The 15,283-nt window shown below is 42.0% G+C and overlaps 1 protein-coding gene across 1 annotated transcript; it reads right to left on the reverse strand.

Moving 5' to 3' along the window:
* Nucleotides 1-574: 574 nt before the first annotated feature.
* Nucleotides 575-5,772, reverse strand: dlb (deltaB). The gene is made up of 7 exons (XM_010786436.1): nucleotides 5,553-5,772; nucleotides 5,221-5,460; nucleotides 5,027-5,084; nucleotides 4,619-4,876; nucleotides 3,234-3,595; nucleotides 2,251-2,467; nucleotides 575-2,032 (listed from the first exon to the last, which is right to left on the reverse strand). Exons 1-7 carry the CDS (start codon nucleotides 5,601-5,603, stop codon nucleotides 1,317-1,319), a joined length of 1,902 nt encoding a protein of 633 aa, XP_010784738.1. The 5' UTR covers nucleotides 5,604-5,772; the 3' UTR covers nucleotides 575-1,316.
* Nucleotides 5,773-15,283: the final 9,511 nt, after the last annotated feature.

The raw sequence follows: 15,283 nt of genomic DNA on the forward strand, positions 1-15,283 counted from the left end.
GATAATATATTAAAGGGCCCTCTTGTGCAAATGTTCATATCAGTATTTAGTGTCTCTCCTGTGACTTGTCTCCATGCTTTAATGTTCAAAAAGCTCTTTATTTTGCTGCAGCACCTCTTTTCACCCTCTGTCTGAAACCAGAGCCCAGTCTGCTCTGATTGGTTAGCTGGCTGGCTCTGCTGTGATTGGTCAACCACTAACAGATGTTTCACAATTTCGCTTATCACGTATGTTGAGGTGCTAGCCAAAAGAAGCGCAAGTGTATAGTGATGTCACTGGGAGTGTGTGAGAGGAACTCCCTCTGGAAGGAACTTTGGTATTTTAGCCTTTGCAGACCATTGACATGCACAAACACCTATGTAACAAACCACAGGAAAGGGAAACCCCAAAAAGCACCCCTTTAAGTCTTCTTGGTGACATCATGATTATACACAATGTTATCGGAAAATCTCATCTTATTTCCCTTAAGTATTGAGAGACAAAACCAGAATAGCATTAAAGCAAATTGTTTATTTGACATCACAACAACAACATGATGAAATTAAATAATATGAATGAAAACATAACACAAACTTTGGCATGAACATAAAATGGCACATGAAAGAGCAATTTAATCAGTAGTATATAAACTATATATATATAAATTACAGTAACGGCTGACTTTGTGTAAAAGCACATTGTCTTCATATCCCTGCTCTGAATATCTTTGGGATATTTCACACAGCCGTAAAACATCCAGCTACATCAAGTGTCGGTCTTCATTCAGCATAATATAAATATATCTCTACATCTTTGACAATCGAAGAGAAGACATTAATAACAACATTTTTGTAAATAAATAAATAATATAAATTATAATTATGATGGTACGCACAATGAGGAAATAAAGTCCAAAGGAAGATTGAAACGCAAACACAAAAATAAGTGTTTAAAAAATGAGAAACAGCCAAACGAAGTGAACATATTAAAAAAACAATAACTCATTTATACATATTTTTCCAAAGAGTTGTGACTTCCTGTATTTGGTTTGTGTTGTAGGTCCTATGAAGGGTTGATCGTATTATTTGTTTCTTTGGATCTTAAACGTGGAAGAGCTTAGCCCCATACACCTAGTCAAAATCTTTGAAAATCATCTTCAACAGAATAGTTCATTTATCTTTTTTTTTGTATGCTTACATTTTTAATGGTACATCTTCTGCATGAGTGGTTTTCAACTCATGGATCCGCTCCTTTCTTCACTGTGCATGATAAGAGAGGAGCAACAAGTGCTAATATTTCTTTACCCCTGTATGAACGTCCCATGTTCCTTCAGTGTTTCATCTCAGCCCTGCTGCAGAGCCCAGGCTGGCCTCGTCCCTCCACATAAAGTCCTGCCGCTCGTCTCTGGCCGGTCTGCTCTCAACAGGAGTGGGTCTGTACCCGGATCTTCCGTCTGGGCAGAGGGAGAGGCTGAGGCGAGCCGTGCCGTTGCTGATCTTGAACAAGCCGTTGGGACCGAGGAAGGAGTCTCTTTCGCTTCCTCCAACGTTGTTGACATTCTCTAAGTCATTGTAGACTGCAACGTCGCTGAGCTGCTTCCTCCCCTGCAGCCTCCTCCTCCTCCTCAGGAAGATGATACCTGCCAGCAGGACCAGCACCAGGACGGCCAGAATGCAGGAGACGGTGAGGGTGGCGGAGGAGGGCTGGGAGGTCTGACGCAGGGCAGGCTTGAAGCTGGGCTGCAGGGTGAACTCACAGCTGGGACCCATGAAGCCTTTGGGGCACTGGCACACCGGCCCGGTAAAGTGGGTGAAGCAGGTGCCCCCGTTCTGGCATGGGAGGACTCCACAGGCATCTGAGCGCACGCTGCAGTTCTTGCCGGTGTACCCCAGGGTGCAGGAGCAGGTGTAGCCGTTCACACCGTCTTGGCAGGTTCCAGCGTTCTGGCAGGGGGTGGAGGCGCAGTCGTCGATGTTGACCTGGCAGTTGGCACCAGTAAAGCCGGCCTTACAGCGGCACAAGACGCTCTGCCCGAGATCCAGACAATCACCACCTGCAGGAGAGAGAAAATACTGTTGAGCATCCAAGAGATCTGAGACGACTCTTTGTTAAAAGGGTTGTTAATGTGATTACATCTTAACACTCCTTTGCAGCAGGTGCAATGATGCTGGAGTGTTGACAGTGGCGTTTTTCAGGAAAACGATTTGATATTTTGCCAAGTAACTGCTGGATTGTCTTTCAGCCACTAGATGTCGCCAGAGGAACACTCACCGTTCAGACAGGGCCTGTTGCTGCAGCGGTCCAGCTTCTTCTCACAGTTGGAGCCGGTATAGCTGGGGGGGCAGCGGCAGGTGTAGCCCCCAGTCATGGCCTCCACACAGGTGCCTCCGTTGAAGCAGGGACCGTCCGCACAGGTCATGGCGATGATCTCGCAGTTTTTACCGTAGAATCCCTGAGGGCAGTTGCATGAGTAGTCGTTCTCCAGGTCCTGTGGACAGAGGGAGATAAAAGGTCTATGTTAAAAAAGAAATAGAGTTTGGGATAGATGTGTGGCGCCATGTTGTTCTGCAGCTGTTTTAATGTTAGGTAAAGGGATGATACAAACTCTTCATTTTCAATATGCATCAAATGAGTCTACATGAAGTTGTACATTTGCAGTTCAGCAATTTACTTGTTTATTGCAAATGAATAGTCTCTTCACACGACTTAAATGCAAAATAATCTATATACTGGTAGCACTGTAAATTAATAGACTGGCACTATGACATCATCAGCAGCCAAACCCTTTTAAACTGTGCAGTGCTCCATTATTATCTTATTAATACTAATACCCCACTGTATATATTGCAATATACATTTTAAATATTGTAGTATTGTGCACCCTTCTACTTTAGCTTCTTATGTTTATATACATATTTGTATTACATTTAATTAAATTAAACATTTACTTTCATTTCCTCAGTTTATATACATTTATTTATTTGTATTTTATAAAGTATTCCACTTTGTATTGCACATTGTTACTTTAACTTCTCATGTGTATTTTTTTTCAATTTTCATTTATTTCAGTTTCTATATAAATAAAGTATTCTGATTATGATACTGTTCTTATATTTCTGCTGTTGTGGTACTTGATATTCCACGCATGGGATCCTATCTATCCTATCTTTAAAGCTTGTATTTCTTTATGCAGGTGTTTCAGTATAATTGCACCTTAAAATCAAACGAATAACACTTGATCCCCTTGTACTCACGTTGCAGCTGCCTCCGTTCTTGCAGGGGTTGCTGTCACACTCGTTGGTCTCCAGCTCACAGTTGGTCCCTCCGAAGCCGGGCCGGCAGGTGCAGGTGTAGCTGCCCTGGCCCGTGTTGGTGCAGGTGGCCCCGTTGGCACAGGGCTTGTGGTTGGTGCAGTAGTTGAGGTCCTGGTCGCAGAAGAGGCCCCCCCAGCCCTCCTGGCAAGTACACTGCCAGGGCTGGCCGCAGGTCCCATGGAGGCAGCCTGGGTAACGAACACACTCGGTGCAGAAGGGGCCCTGCCAGCCCATGCGACAAGTACAGCCCCCAGGGGCCTCGCAGTAACCGTGCTTCTCACTGCAGTCCGCCGAGCAGATGGCTGGAGAGGGGGGAGGGGGGGGAGAGGGGGCATGATTACAATGGGAATGCCTCCTCATACATCTCTTACACACACACACACACACACACACACACACACACACACACACACACACACACACACACACACACACACACACACACACACACACACACACACACACACACACACACACACACACACGTACAACGACTTTCACTGCTTGGTTAAGTATTAATCCAAGAGCTGGTAGCACACTGCTGGAGAAAACGTTTTCTTTTATCTCCAACTCCACACACACACACACACACACACACACACACACACACACACACACACACACACACACACACACACACACACACACACATATTTCAAGGTGATTTGAGTGTAGGTGTGTGTGTGTGTGAGTGTGTGTTTGTGTGTAATAGGGGCCACAGCTCTTTGTGACAGAGAACAAAAGGCAGATGGAGCACCACAGCCGGTAACACAAAGCACTACGGGACATCACTCTGATAAAAGAAAATCTATATGCCCTGAACACATATCTAACTGTAAGAGATCAACTTGAGTGCTAAATAAAAAAGCTATATGTTTATCTCTGCTTTGACAAAACTTGGGTGTAATTTTTCAAGTCTTGGGAGGACAAAGGGTTGGGTTTTTTCCTCCATTTAACTGATTTTTGAGTAACTAATGCCTACATTTGCCTCCACTCAATAAATGCCCTACATTTCTTGACTTTCTTGGCAGATGTTTGTTGGTGTGTTTTGTGATGTATTGTTTTGTTTAGTGAAGAGAGTGCACAGACTGGAAACTCCTATGTAATTACAGTAAACAGTCTCCAGAATGGTGACATTTAATGAATGTGTTTCTTTTTTTCTTACTGTTTTTTTCTTGTATTGCATTGTACTTTATTCACTTTTTACATGTGTTTTGGTAATCAAATGCAGTGTTTTCTCTCATATCTTAGCCCCTAAAGTGCCTCAGCAAACTATTATAAGGCGCCTTGCTCCAGAACATTTTGGTACTTATTATTAAACTTACGTTCAGAGCAGTAGTTTCCCTTCCAGCCCTCCAGGCAGATGCGGCTTCCTTCCTCGTCGCAGGTGTAGTGGCCCAGCGTGTCGTCTCTCGGCCTGCAGTATTCGGCACAGCCGTCTCCAAAGTAGTACTCATCGCAGAAGACGTGGTATGAGTAGCGCAGCTCGCTCTGCTCTCCAAAGTGAACATCCTGGGACCAATCCTCCCCGATGGCAAGTCTCCTCCGGGTGGCCAGGCGGCTCACAAGGTTGTTTTGGTTGTCTGAAGAGGGAATGAGCACAATTGTTATTACCCTTGCCTTCGTCAGCCCAAAGCCTACGTGCACTTGTGATTTATATCAGAATAAAGTTTTAGTGATATACATAAAACTTCGATTCAATGATTTAGCATCTCATAGAATAAACAACCTACCTGTGTATTCAGTCGGATTCTCGGCATTCCAGGCTTCAATAATCAACGAAAATGTTCCCTATAATAGAGAAAACGGAATTGGTCAAAGGGGGGTATTTACGCACGAATCTGTCATTGTTACATTGCCCGATTTCAAACCTTGAACTTCCGAAATCTAAAACTTGTAATTATTTAAGTATGATTTTTCCATTTACCGGCCACTTGAAGTGGAAAGGCACCCTGATAGGAGCGCTGCTAGAGATGGAGGTGTGATCAGCCCTGATAACATTGGTGTGTCCGGTGCCAAAGGTGCATGGTGGCTCGGCTGAGATCACATCCTCGGGGTGTTTAAGGCAAATCCTGAAAAAGATGTGACAGTCCCTGTGTCTTCTGCAGATCCGCTGCGCCGTGTGGTATGAGTTTATCTTCAGCTCAAACACACCGGAGGAACAAACCTGCAATTACAGAAACACATGATGTGAGACACGCTGTGCGTAAAGACATGTTGAGATTATCTTATCAGGACATAACAAGGTAGCCAACTTACTACGTGCACTAAGGCAAGAGCTAATAGGTATCTCAGGTGCAGATGTGCCATTTTCTTCTCGGAGTTTGATTTCCAGTTCTATGTGAATGTTCGCATTCGTCGCTTGCGATAATATTCCCAAAAAATGTTGGATCAAAATTAAAAAAGTTTCATCCCTTTGACATCTGTTATCCTGGTGTTCTATCCTAAATCCTTGTCTTCTGGTGACAGGCTTCTACTCCTTCCCGGTTGGTACTCCACTTGTTTTGGTTCTGCTGCGTCAAAAGGCGCAGAGTGGTTTTATACTCTCTGTTGCTGCGCGTCACTGGCAAAGAGGAGGAGCAGGGGCAGACCTCAGGGGAACAGCCTGACACGGGGGCCCAGCCTGCCCGCCTGCCTGGGGATTTAGAAACCCACATTACACCTGGGCTGAATTTGTAATAAGGAGATGCATAAGCTAGTGCAAGGCAGATATATAAGCATATCTGTATGCATCCTAACGCATGTGGGTGGTGGAATTGAATCAAACGCAACACAAAAGGTCTATTCAAGTTCGTGAGGCCAAACATTAATGTCTTCTATCTTATAACTGAGTGGAAGGAAAACTGTTGATTATATGCCTTATATAACACACACGCCATAAAAATATGTAAAAATACTTTTACATCCAGATTTGTGCCAGGAAACTATACAATCAATGACTCCTGCATTAAATCATCACTACATTAAATGTTTCACCAATATACAGATTATTATTTGTTTTCTCTTTGGAGCCGGCCTACACAAAGATCAGAAGGAAGCGGTGAAGAATAGCACATATAACTTTTTTTTAACTCTTTCTTCATGCCCAACGTTGTAATTGCTCCAACGCGTGTGGGGTGACAAAGAAAGTGGGCAGGTCCTGGAGAGGGACTATTGTGCGTCTGTCGGCTATTCAGACCTCTGTCGCGCTCCTGGAGAAGGGTGCGGGGGTATACAAGAAGGAAGGGGGAGGCGTGTGTGTGTGTGTATGTGTGTGTGTGTGTGTGTGTGTGTGTGTGTGTGTGTGTGTGTGTGTGTGTGTGGACGCTTTGGGGAGACAATAGCCGCGGTTTGGAGCCCCACACGGTCGACCATGTGCCATTGATTACCATACAGCTGTTCGCATGAGTCCAGACAAAAGCAACATGATAGTCCAAACTCTGCAGGACACCCCCCTCTCAAACTCCACACACACACACACACACACACACACACACACACACACACACACACACACACACACACACACACACACACACACACACACACACACACACACACACACACACACACACACACACACACACACAGTATTGATTTAGGAGGGTTCTGGCTGGCCGTCGGTTTCAGCAGCTGTCGTCGCTGGATGGTGGAGGGTAAACACACCTAAACGGTTATTTACTTTAAAGCTGATCCACCCGAATGACCGATTTAATAGTGAATAGCATCAGATTTATATTATAATATCAGGTAATTTAAGTTTCACAACCTTAAAATAAGCATTGGTGTTCTGTTCGCTATTTTATGGTTATGGTCGCTTGGAGGTGCGTAAACTTCTGTATCCAAACAGCGGTGGTGGTGTAATACATCAACATATAATCACTAATAGAAATAAAAAGCAAGTTTGATTCAGAAAGGGAAGGAACAAATTCAACGAACTGACATAAAGTCAGAGATTTAAAGATGACAACTGCATGACATTTCTGTGTTTACTAATTCCACCCTGGAACGCGTGTGTTCGGAAATGTGCATGGGAGTAGGCGGTTGGGGGTGGGGTTCCATTGATATTGTAATGAGGGGAGAGGACGCGTGCCTGAGGTGGCCCCCTGAACATCCTGGCACGCTTCTGTGCAGGACAGAGTCCTAAAGGAGGAGGAAACACACAGTTAACTTGTATGCAAAGTATATGAAGATAAAAGACTGGAGCAGCCTCTTGTTGTTATTCAAGTTTGCTTGCTAACTTTAATGCCAAACCTCAAGCCCAGAACAGTGGCAAGGAATTCCTTTTGTTTTCCTCAAGTTGCATTCAACTTTTGGAGAGTACATTTAAAAAAGTGCTTAAAAATGAAAATGGCTTGTTTATAGCATTATGTATCTTATAAGGAGAAGAAGGTCATCATCAAAGTACACTTTTTGGGAACACTACAATAAGGGACACACAAAGGAGTTAACAGGGAACAAATGAGGGAGAAAAAGGAGGAAATAACTGCTGGTGAATCCTAAATTGACGTGTAACTCCTTATCACATATTATAGCTAATGATTAGTAAAATAAGAAACAAGAGAAGAAGGAATTTCTTAAAAATGTGTTAGCCTACTGATTTTCTGTCCACCCAAGTAAAGTGAAAAGTGGTTCTTAAGTTCCTAAACAGTCCCTCATGCTTAATCATTATGTCAGGATAAGTAACAATACCAAATAATTTCAACTTGACTATCTGACAAACAACTAATAATTATGCTACAAGCTTCAGAAATAGAAATATTGAAAAAACATTTTACCAGAGATGGGAATGAAACAGACGGCTCACTTGTTAGTAACTTGAGACATCATCATCCTCATCCTCATCCTCATCCTCATTATCCATATCCTCATCCTCATCCTCATCATCATCCTCATCATCATCATCATCATCATCATCATCATCATCATCATCATCATCATCATCAACAAGTTTAAATTCTTCTTGAGTTTTTATGTTCCTTTATTCAACCTCAGAAAATAACTGTTTCCATGCAACAACAACTTGTGACTGAAGTGAACATGTTAGCATTCTAGACTAACCAACATACGATAATGACGCCTGTGTGGCTAAAGTGTGTGAAGTTATATTATGTTCATAATATCTATGTATGTTATTGTTAATATAATGAACAAAATGAACTTGTTAAAGAAATCTGTCTTTGATTCCTCATTAATAACTAATTTTAAAGATAACGATGATGTATGGGGGATGAAGCAACTATTCAGTACTCATGCGTTAATGGTGATATATCATTTCGTTTGGTCGAATGTATTGATTGGACGGCCAACATAAGATTATTATGGTGAAGTGGTCTGTTGGGGCTGTCAAAATAGCCAACATTAGAACTTTGTTCGCTAAATGTAATGACTTTTGAAGCTAGTGCTGATGGCTCTTAATGCTGGAAAAGGATTGGCGGCATTGAGCTAGGTTTTATTGTTTGAATAATTTTAAGATCTTGCCTTCTCAAATGTACCTATCCAAGCCTTAATTAATCAAAAGCAACTCAAATTTGATAAGGAATTAACTTAAGGTTAACAATTGGTTCCGAATTCATTCCTCATGCGTTCCCTGGCAACTGCTCACATTGGTGTGTAGCTTAGTGTAAATTATTAACACATTTTGAAATGTGTTCTACTGACTCTGTTATGAATATGGTATCGTATCAGCATGCTTTGTTTTTTCATTATTTGAGGTTGATGTTGTATGTTGTGTGTTTTCTTCACAAAGACAAAAGGCATTATTTGTATAGAACCTAAACAGATAAGTTGCAGCTTCTCGATGATCTTAGTAAATACTAGCAGGTAAAATAATCCAAAGGGAACTAAGCACAGGCAATCTGTGGCTGCTCTACAGCATCATAATATTTTCATCACAACTTGATTCCAAATAATACAAAATAAATCTTAGTAAAATGTGATGAATATTGAATGTGAAAAGATAAAGACCCCCTTCTGCTCACATCCCCAAGGATTACATTTCCTCCAGCATAAAGGAACAAATATATATAGATATATATCCCACTTCCCATAATGTGTGTGTGTGTGTGTGTGTGTGTGTGTGTGTGTGTGTGTGTGTGTGTGTGTGTGTGTGTGTGTGTGTGTGTGTGGCACATGTTCCTATACATCATGTTATATATCTTACCACCCTCATGTCACACACACACACACACACACACACACACACACACACACACACACACACACACACACACACACACACACACACACACACACACACACACACACACACTGTCCACACCTCCTCTTGTACACACACTAATGCTACATTACCGCTGCATCTCTTAGTGTCTTTGTGTCAGGGGAGCAGATGGACAGTGCACCCTCTCTGCTGTTGTCATCTGTATTACTTGCAGGAGTGTGACATGAGTGTGCTACAGGGCATGGGAACCCAAGAAGAGTCATGTCAACCCCACCCTCGGACCTCCCATTAGAAAGAGTGGCCAGCATCTGCCTCCTCACAGCAGCTTGGAGATCCCTCTCCCAGAGGACACTGGGAGAAAGAGAGGGGGAGCTGCTGCAGATCTGACCCTGCAGGCTCTCAGGGGAGAAGTCCGCCTGTTGTGGCCACTTCTGGAGCCCCAGCCTGCTGTCTGACTCTGGGACAATAGAAGGTGTGGATGGGAGGGTGGCAGGCCAGGATGCTCGGTTTGTGATTGCGTTTGTCAGTGCATACATATATCCTCAAATGTATGCATGTCATTCGGTTGATTGGTTGAACTCATTAAGATTCAGGATGCTTTAGTGCTGTTGGGTACATAAAGATGCACACAGCCCTGCAACATCACCATTGAGTAACTTGCTGAGTCAGAGGAGGGTGGGGTAGAGGTGCAGTGGCAGGTACATCACTGGCAAGCAACATAAAAGATTGAAATACTGTGATATATTACATTACATTTAATTTAGCTGACGCTTTTATGCAAAGCGACTTACAATAAGCCTAAATATATGTAGGCTTTACTTGTTTTGAATCAGTGTTTTAAAACAGTGTAGGCCACTCTTGATTCCATCTGTGTTTAAATACTGAATCTCCTTTCCTTTACCCCTCCTCCAGACACCTGCAGGACAGCTGACTTCCAGTTAAACAGTCAGAGCTGCTGCACTTTCCTTGTTCTCTCTACTTACACTTCAGATGTCCTCCACGTTCTAAAGTCTTCCTCCTTCTTATTCCTGCAACACATACAGTATAGAGCCCTCGGTTCCTCTTTCAGTCTGATTATTACACTTGTTTAGATAGTAGAGCAAAGAGGATTTATAGATGGAGGCAATATAAAGATACCACGTGATTAGCAAAGTGCTTAACAGAGACACATCAACATCTAGGGTTAGGGTTCTAAAAACATGCCAACAAAGTCAAAAGCAACATATTTCTGTGTCAAATGCAAAAAAACACACACATTTCAGTTGAGTTTAGTGGGATAAGAGATGTGTTGTGAAGGTGGCCACATTTCACATAACATTTCATTCAAATGGATACATTCCCTTAAACGCTCAAGACCTGTGATACACTGTATACAGATATGGATCACTGTGCTTGTGGATCTTTAACTTCCTGACAGGCAGACCCCAAGGACAAGCTTGCGACACAAGTCTTCCACATTCGTTCTTAACACCGGGGAACACCAGGGATTTTGTTTTGAGCCCATTGCTGTACTTTGGATACAAACAATACTATGTTGCCCTTTTCGACTCAAACACCATCATCAAGTTTGCTGAAAACAAAGAAATGGTCTACCTTAACAGAGTGGAGAACCTTACCTGCTGGTTTCAAGACAACACCTAATCCTGCTCGCTACCGACCGGAAGAAGTAGGACCAGCAGCAACTGTGATTGCAGTTGTTCTGATTAAAACAGCACTATACAAATAAAAGTTGTAAATGTTTTTTTCACTATTTAATAAATATACTACGATGCTGCAGTCAAAAAGCCACTGTTAATTTTATTAGGTTTGTAGAAACAGTCGGTAATGATTTGGTGCCACAAACGACATACAAATGGCAGTGAGAAAGGGCTATTGGAATGATTGACAGACAAATGAAGGGTCCTGCCCATCCAGATAACGGTCTTTACTCTGTGTTGTTTATGTGTGTAAGTAGGATCAGGAAGAACCTCTACCTTCAGACCACTACATTCCTAAATGAGGTCGCTACCTAAGAATGATTGATTTCTCTTCAAAATCAGTGAAATTGTTGTTTTTAATCATCATTTTCAGGGATACCAGTATGATGAGTATCATCACTAATTATAAGGCCTGTCAACATGAATGCTTAGCGCTCTCAATCAATCTGAAAATCTTAGCGCATAAATAGAAATGAACGCAGATTACCAAATTTGACCCAAACTTTCTCCTGTAATTCTGCAGCATGAATTACATGGCAGTGAAAAGGCAAAGAAAGCAGAGAAATTAGCACAATACTGTATGTTGCACTGACTTGAGAATAAACAGTAGTAGATGGCACACCTATTTGCATATATTTGCTCTGACAGGGTTCCCAAATAGTGCTCGTAGTATGATAGCACCAGAGATAATATGCCCTATGTAGCGCACATTACACAGATGTTTTAATTGATTGACAGCACTACTTATTATCCATCAGCTCAGATTTGAACCGTATTCCAAAATACACTGGCAAAACCTCATTCAGTTACCACCATGAACTTCAGGGCCACCTTTCTCTCCTTTGCAGGGTAAAGGTTCTATTGTATTTTTAGTAATTGTATTTATATTGTCAGTATATTGGTAATTGGAGTCATGCAGGCCTAATAGTTGATACCAGGGCTGGCTGGCTCAGGCGGATCCTGTTCTTCCCATTGTTCTTGAACAGCTGGTTGCTGTACTCCGTAGCCACCACATGGATCATCGCACTGTAACTTTTCTGTGCCTCTGTACCTTGTTTCATTGACTCCTTTTGGCTTGATGATCCTGTTTCCCAAAGCCCATACAGATGCAGACAGCACAGCAATAAGGTCGTTTGTTAGTTAACTACGATATGACAAAGCAACAGTAGGCTATTCAGACAAATATACAGATTCTTTATATAAGTAAAGGTTGAGATACCACAACGCAAAAATACTCTTTCCAGCAAAGGTTTAAAAGTAACAGTATGACGTAGGTTGCATTGTTGGATTATTATTACTGAAGATTAATAATATGATCAGCATTTTAGTGCTGCAGCTTGTTGAGGTAATGCTAACCCTGGAGCTGCGGAGTGATACTGGGTCTTTGAGAATTTGTTAAATGCACGCAAGGAAACCATATGATTCAGCTTAATGTAATTAGGGAATTACAGGCTTATTTTATTGCCACCATTTCCTTGTGGTGTTTCATGATTTCCTTCTTGGTCCTACCGCAAACAACAATACACTGGAACTAAGATTTGGTTGGTTAGAATGGAACGTTGAAGTGAATGCACTCTGTGGAAATGACCTACACTGTTACGAATATCTCAACAGAGTGGACAAGGGCATGCTAACACAAGGCTATCTGTATAAAACTACCATGAAACGGGAGGGCTTTTTATCGGTTACAAGTGGTTATCTTCCCTGGCATGATCTTTCAATGCCTAAGTAAATCCTTTGCATGATAACTGAGAAGATGAGCAACAGACAGAGCCCGGCGCTCTGAGATTTTTGGCCTGCATGATTATCATCCTGACAGAGCGCCTCTCTTGCCCAAGGACACAACGGCATGTTGACTGCAGTGGCGGTTCAACTCACCAGCATCTTTACACAGCAGGGTAAGGACTTAAGTAACTCAGAGTGAAGGCTGCAGGTCGAGCTGACCTCAAACTAAATTACTTAAATAAACCTCAAAATGCCACTTTTTCCCCAAAGACAATGGCCAAAAGGATCCTGCAAATCAGGAATTAACAACTTTGAAAAACATGTGAAGTGCTGAAAGAAGAGTTTAAATGTCTGTTGAAACAGGTCAGCTCTCTGAATCCTGAGGTGTTCATCAGTGGCCCTCTACCGCCAGACAGAAGAGAAACGGAGAGATTCAGCAGGATATTGGCAATGAACACATGCTATTCAAATGGGGAGAGAGACGAAAGAAGGTTCCTCAGCCCCTGGATACTCTCCCTCCACCCCATACCCCACCCAGCTCACTCTTCTCTTCTCTCCAGTCCTTCCCGAATACTGTGCAACACTTTAGTTGACTCTACTGAACCTTGACTGTGTAGTAATTGTTGGTGATTATAACATCCATGTTGAGGGCCAGAGAAGTGTGTCAGGTTTTTGTATGTGGACTGACTCAGCATGTGACGAAGACCACACACCATAAGAGCCACGGATACTATTCTTAGATGTAGTCAATCTGAACACATGCAACTGCAGGATTTACCATAATACTTTGTGCAATATACCCTCATGCAATTCACGCTGAAAACAGTGCAAGCTGCTTCTGCTTTTTTTTATGGTCATTTATTTTAAATTACTGCTAGGCCTACTTAGTATTTATTTATAACCATAGTGTACTTATCTGTTATTTTTTTACTTATTGTGTTTTTATTGTTAATAACGTATTCATACTTTTTTATATAATATGTAAGTCTACTCTTTTTAATTAATCTGCATTCTTGCTTTTGTAGTACCATACATTTCCCCGTTGCTGACAATTGATCTGCTGTGGCTGGGTATAGGCCACCTTAGAAACTCGCAGTGATTTTAAAGTAGATGACAATTTATGTGTGTCGATTAAGAGGAAAAGATGTCTGGTTTTCTTGTTATTATTGCTATCAGGAAATGTATAACCTAACCCTGGTCCGCCCAGCAGTAGTCAGATCGCTACTCCTGCTGATTTTAAATCTAGGTCTGGGCTGGGTTTCATTCACTTAAATGTGCGCAGTCTTTTACCTAAATTAGATTTAGTCCGCATTTGGGCGAGCTCGACTGATGCTGATGTCATTGTTTTATCAGAGACGTGGCTAAATAAATCTATTTTGGCCTCTGACATCTCCTTAATGGTTACAATGTATATCGTACCGACCGACCTAATAAAGGTGGTGGCGTTGCCATTTATGTGAAGAATACCTTTAGTCTAACCACATTGGTTTCCAAATGAATAAGTAAACTATTAAAAATGTTAGCCTTAAATATCGAAGAGGCAAAGGGTCAACAGGTCATGGTGGTGGGCTGTTACAGAGCCCCCTCAGCTGTCAAGGACTCCTTCTTCATTGGCAAATCTTTTATCTCAACTAGACTACAAGGAAATAGTGCTACTTGGAGATTTGAACTGGGACTGGTTAACTGCAGTGTCAGAGGATTTTAAAAACCTTTGTATGTCTTTAAATGTTACTCAGATTGTTGACAGTCCTACTCGACCTAACATTAAGTTCCCAAATAAATCCTCCCTAATTGATCTCATTCTAACTAATGTTCCCTATAAATACTAATCTGTGGGAGTATTTGCTAATGATGTGAGTGACCACTGTGCTGTAGCCACAATTAGGGACACTAAGGTCCAAAAGGTTAAACCTTGTATTATTATTAAGAGAGACAAAAAACATTTTGTGAAGCAGGGTTTTGTTCATGATCTGTTTGGTCTTATTTTTATCTTGGTTTTATGGAAATTATTGATAGACATGCACCCCTGCGTACATTTAGAGTGAAGGGACGAGATAATCCTTGGTTTTCTGCTGAATTGTCTAGATCAATTGTTTATTGATCTTTCCAAAGCTTTCGATACTGTCGATCATCATATCTTGAAGCAGAGGCTGGCCATGAACACATTGGGACCTTTCAGAGAGGTAGTTCACAAACCACCCCACTCCAATACTGGCCAGCCTCTGCTTCAAGATATGATGATCGACAGTATCGAAAGCTTTGGAAAGATCAATAAACAATTGATCTAGACAATTCAGCAGAAAACCAAGGATNTTACGGATCTCACCGGTGGATATCGATTTGATGGCTTTCCAACATTTCCTAGGATTATTTAAGTTTTCTGTGGTAACTGACAAATAGTACTTCGA

Source organism: Notothenia coriiceps, unplaced genomic scaffold, assembly GCF_000735185.1.
Source record: "Notothenia coriiceps isolate Sejong01 unplaced genomic scaffold, NC01 NC01_scaffold00029184, whole genome shotgun sequence".
Lineage (NCBI taxonomy): Eukaryota > Metazoa > Chordata > Actinopteri > Perciformes > Nototheniidae > Notothenia > Notothenia coriiceps.

Bases quoted from the DNA above. Each gene is read 5' to 3' on its own strand.
- dlb (XM_010786436.1), bottom strand. From the start codon at position 5,603: ATGGCACATCTGCACCTGAGATACCTATTAGCTCTTGCCTTAGTGCAC. The intron at 5,085-5,220 runs GTAAATGGAAAA...TCTCTATTATAG, and splicing joins CTTTCCACTTCAAGTGGCCG to GGAACATTTTCGTTGATTAT. The intron at 3,596-4,618 runs GTAAGTTTAATA...CCCCCTCTCCAG, and splicing joins GGGAAACTACTGCTCTGAAC to CCATCTGCTCGGCGGACTGC.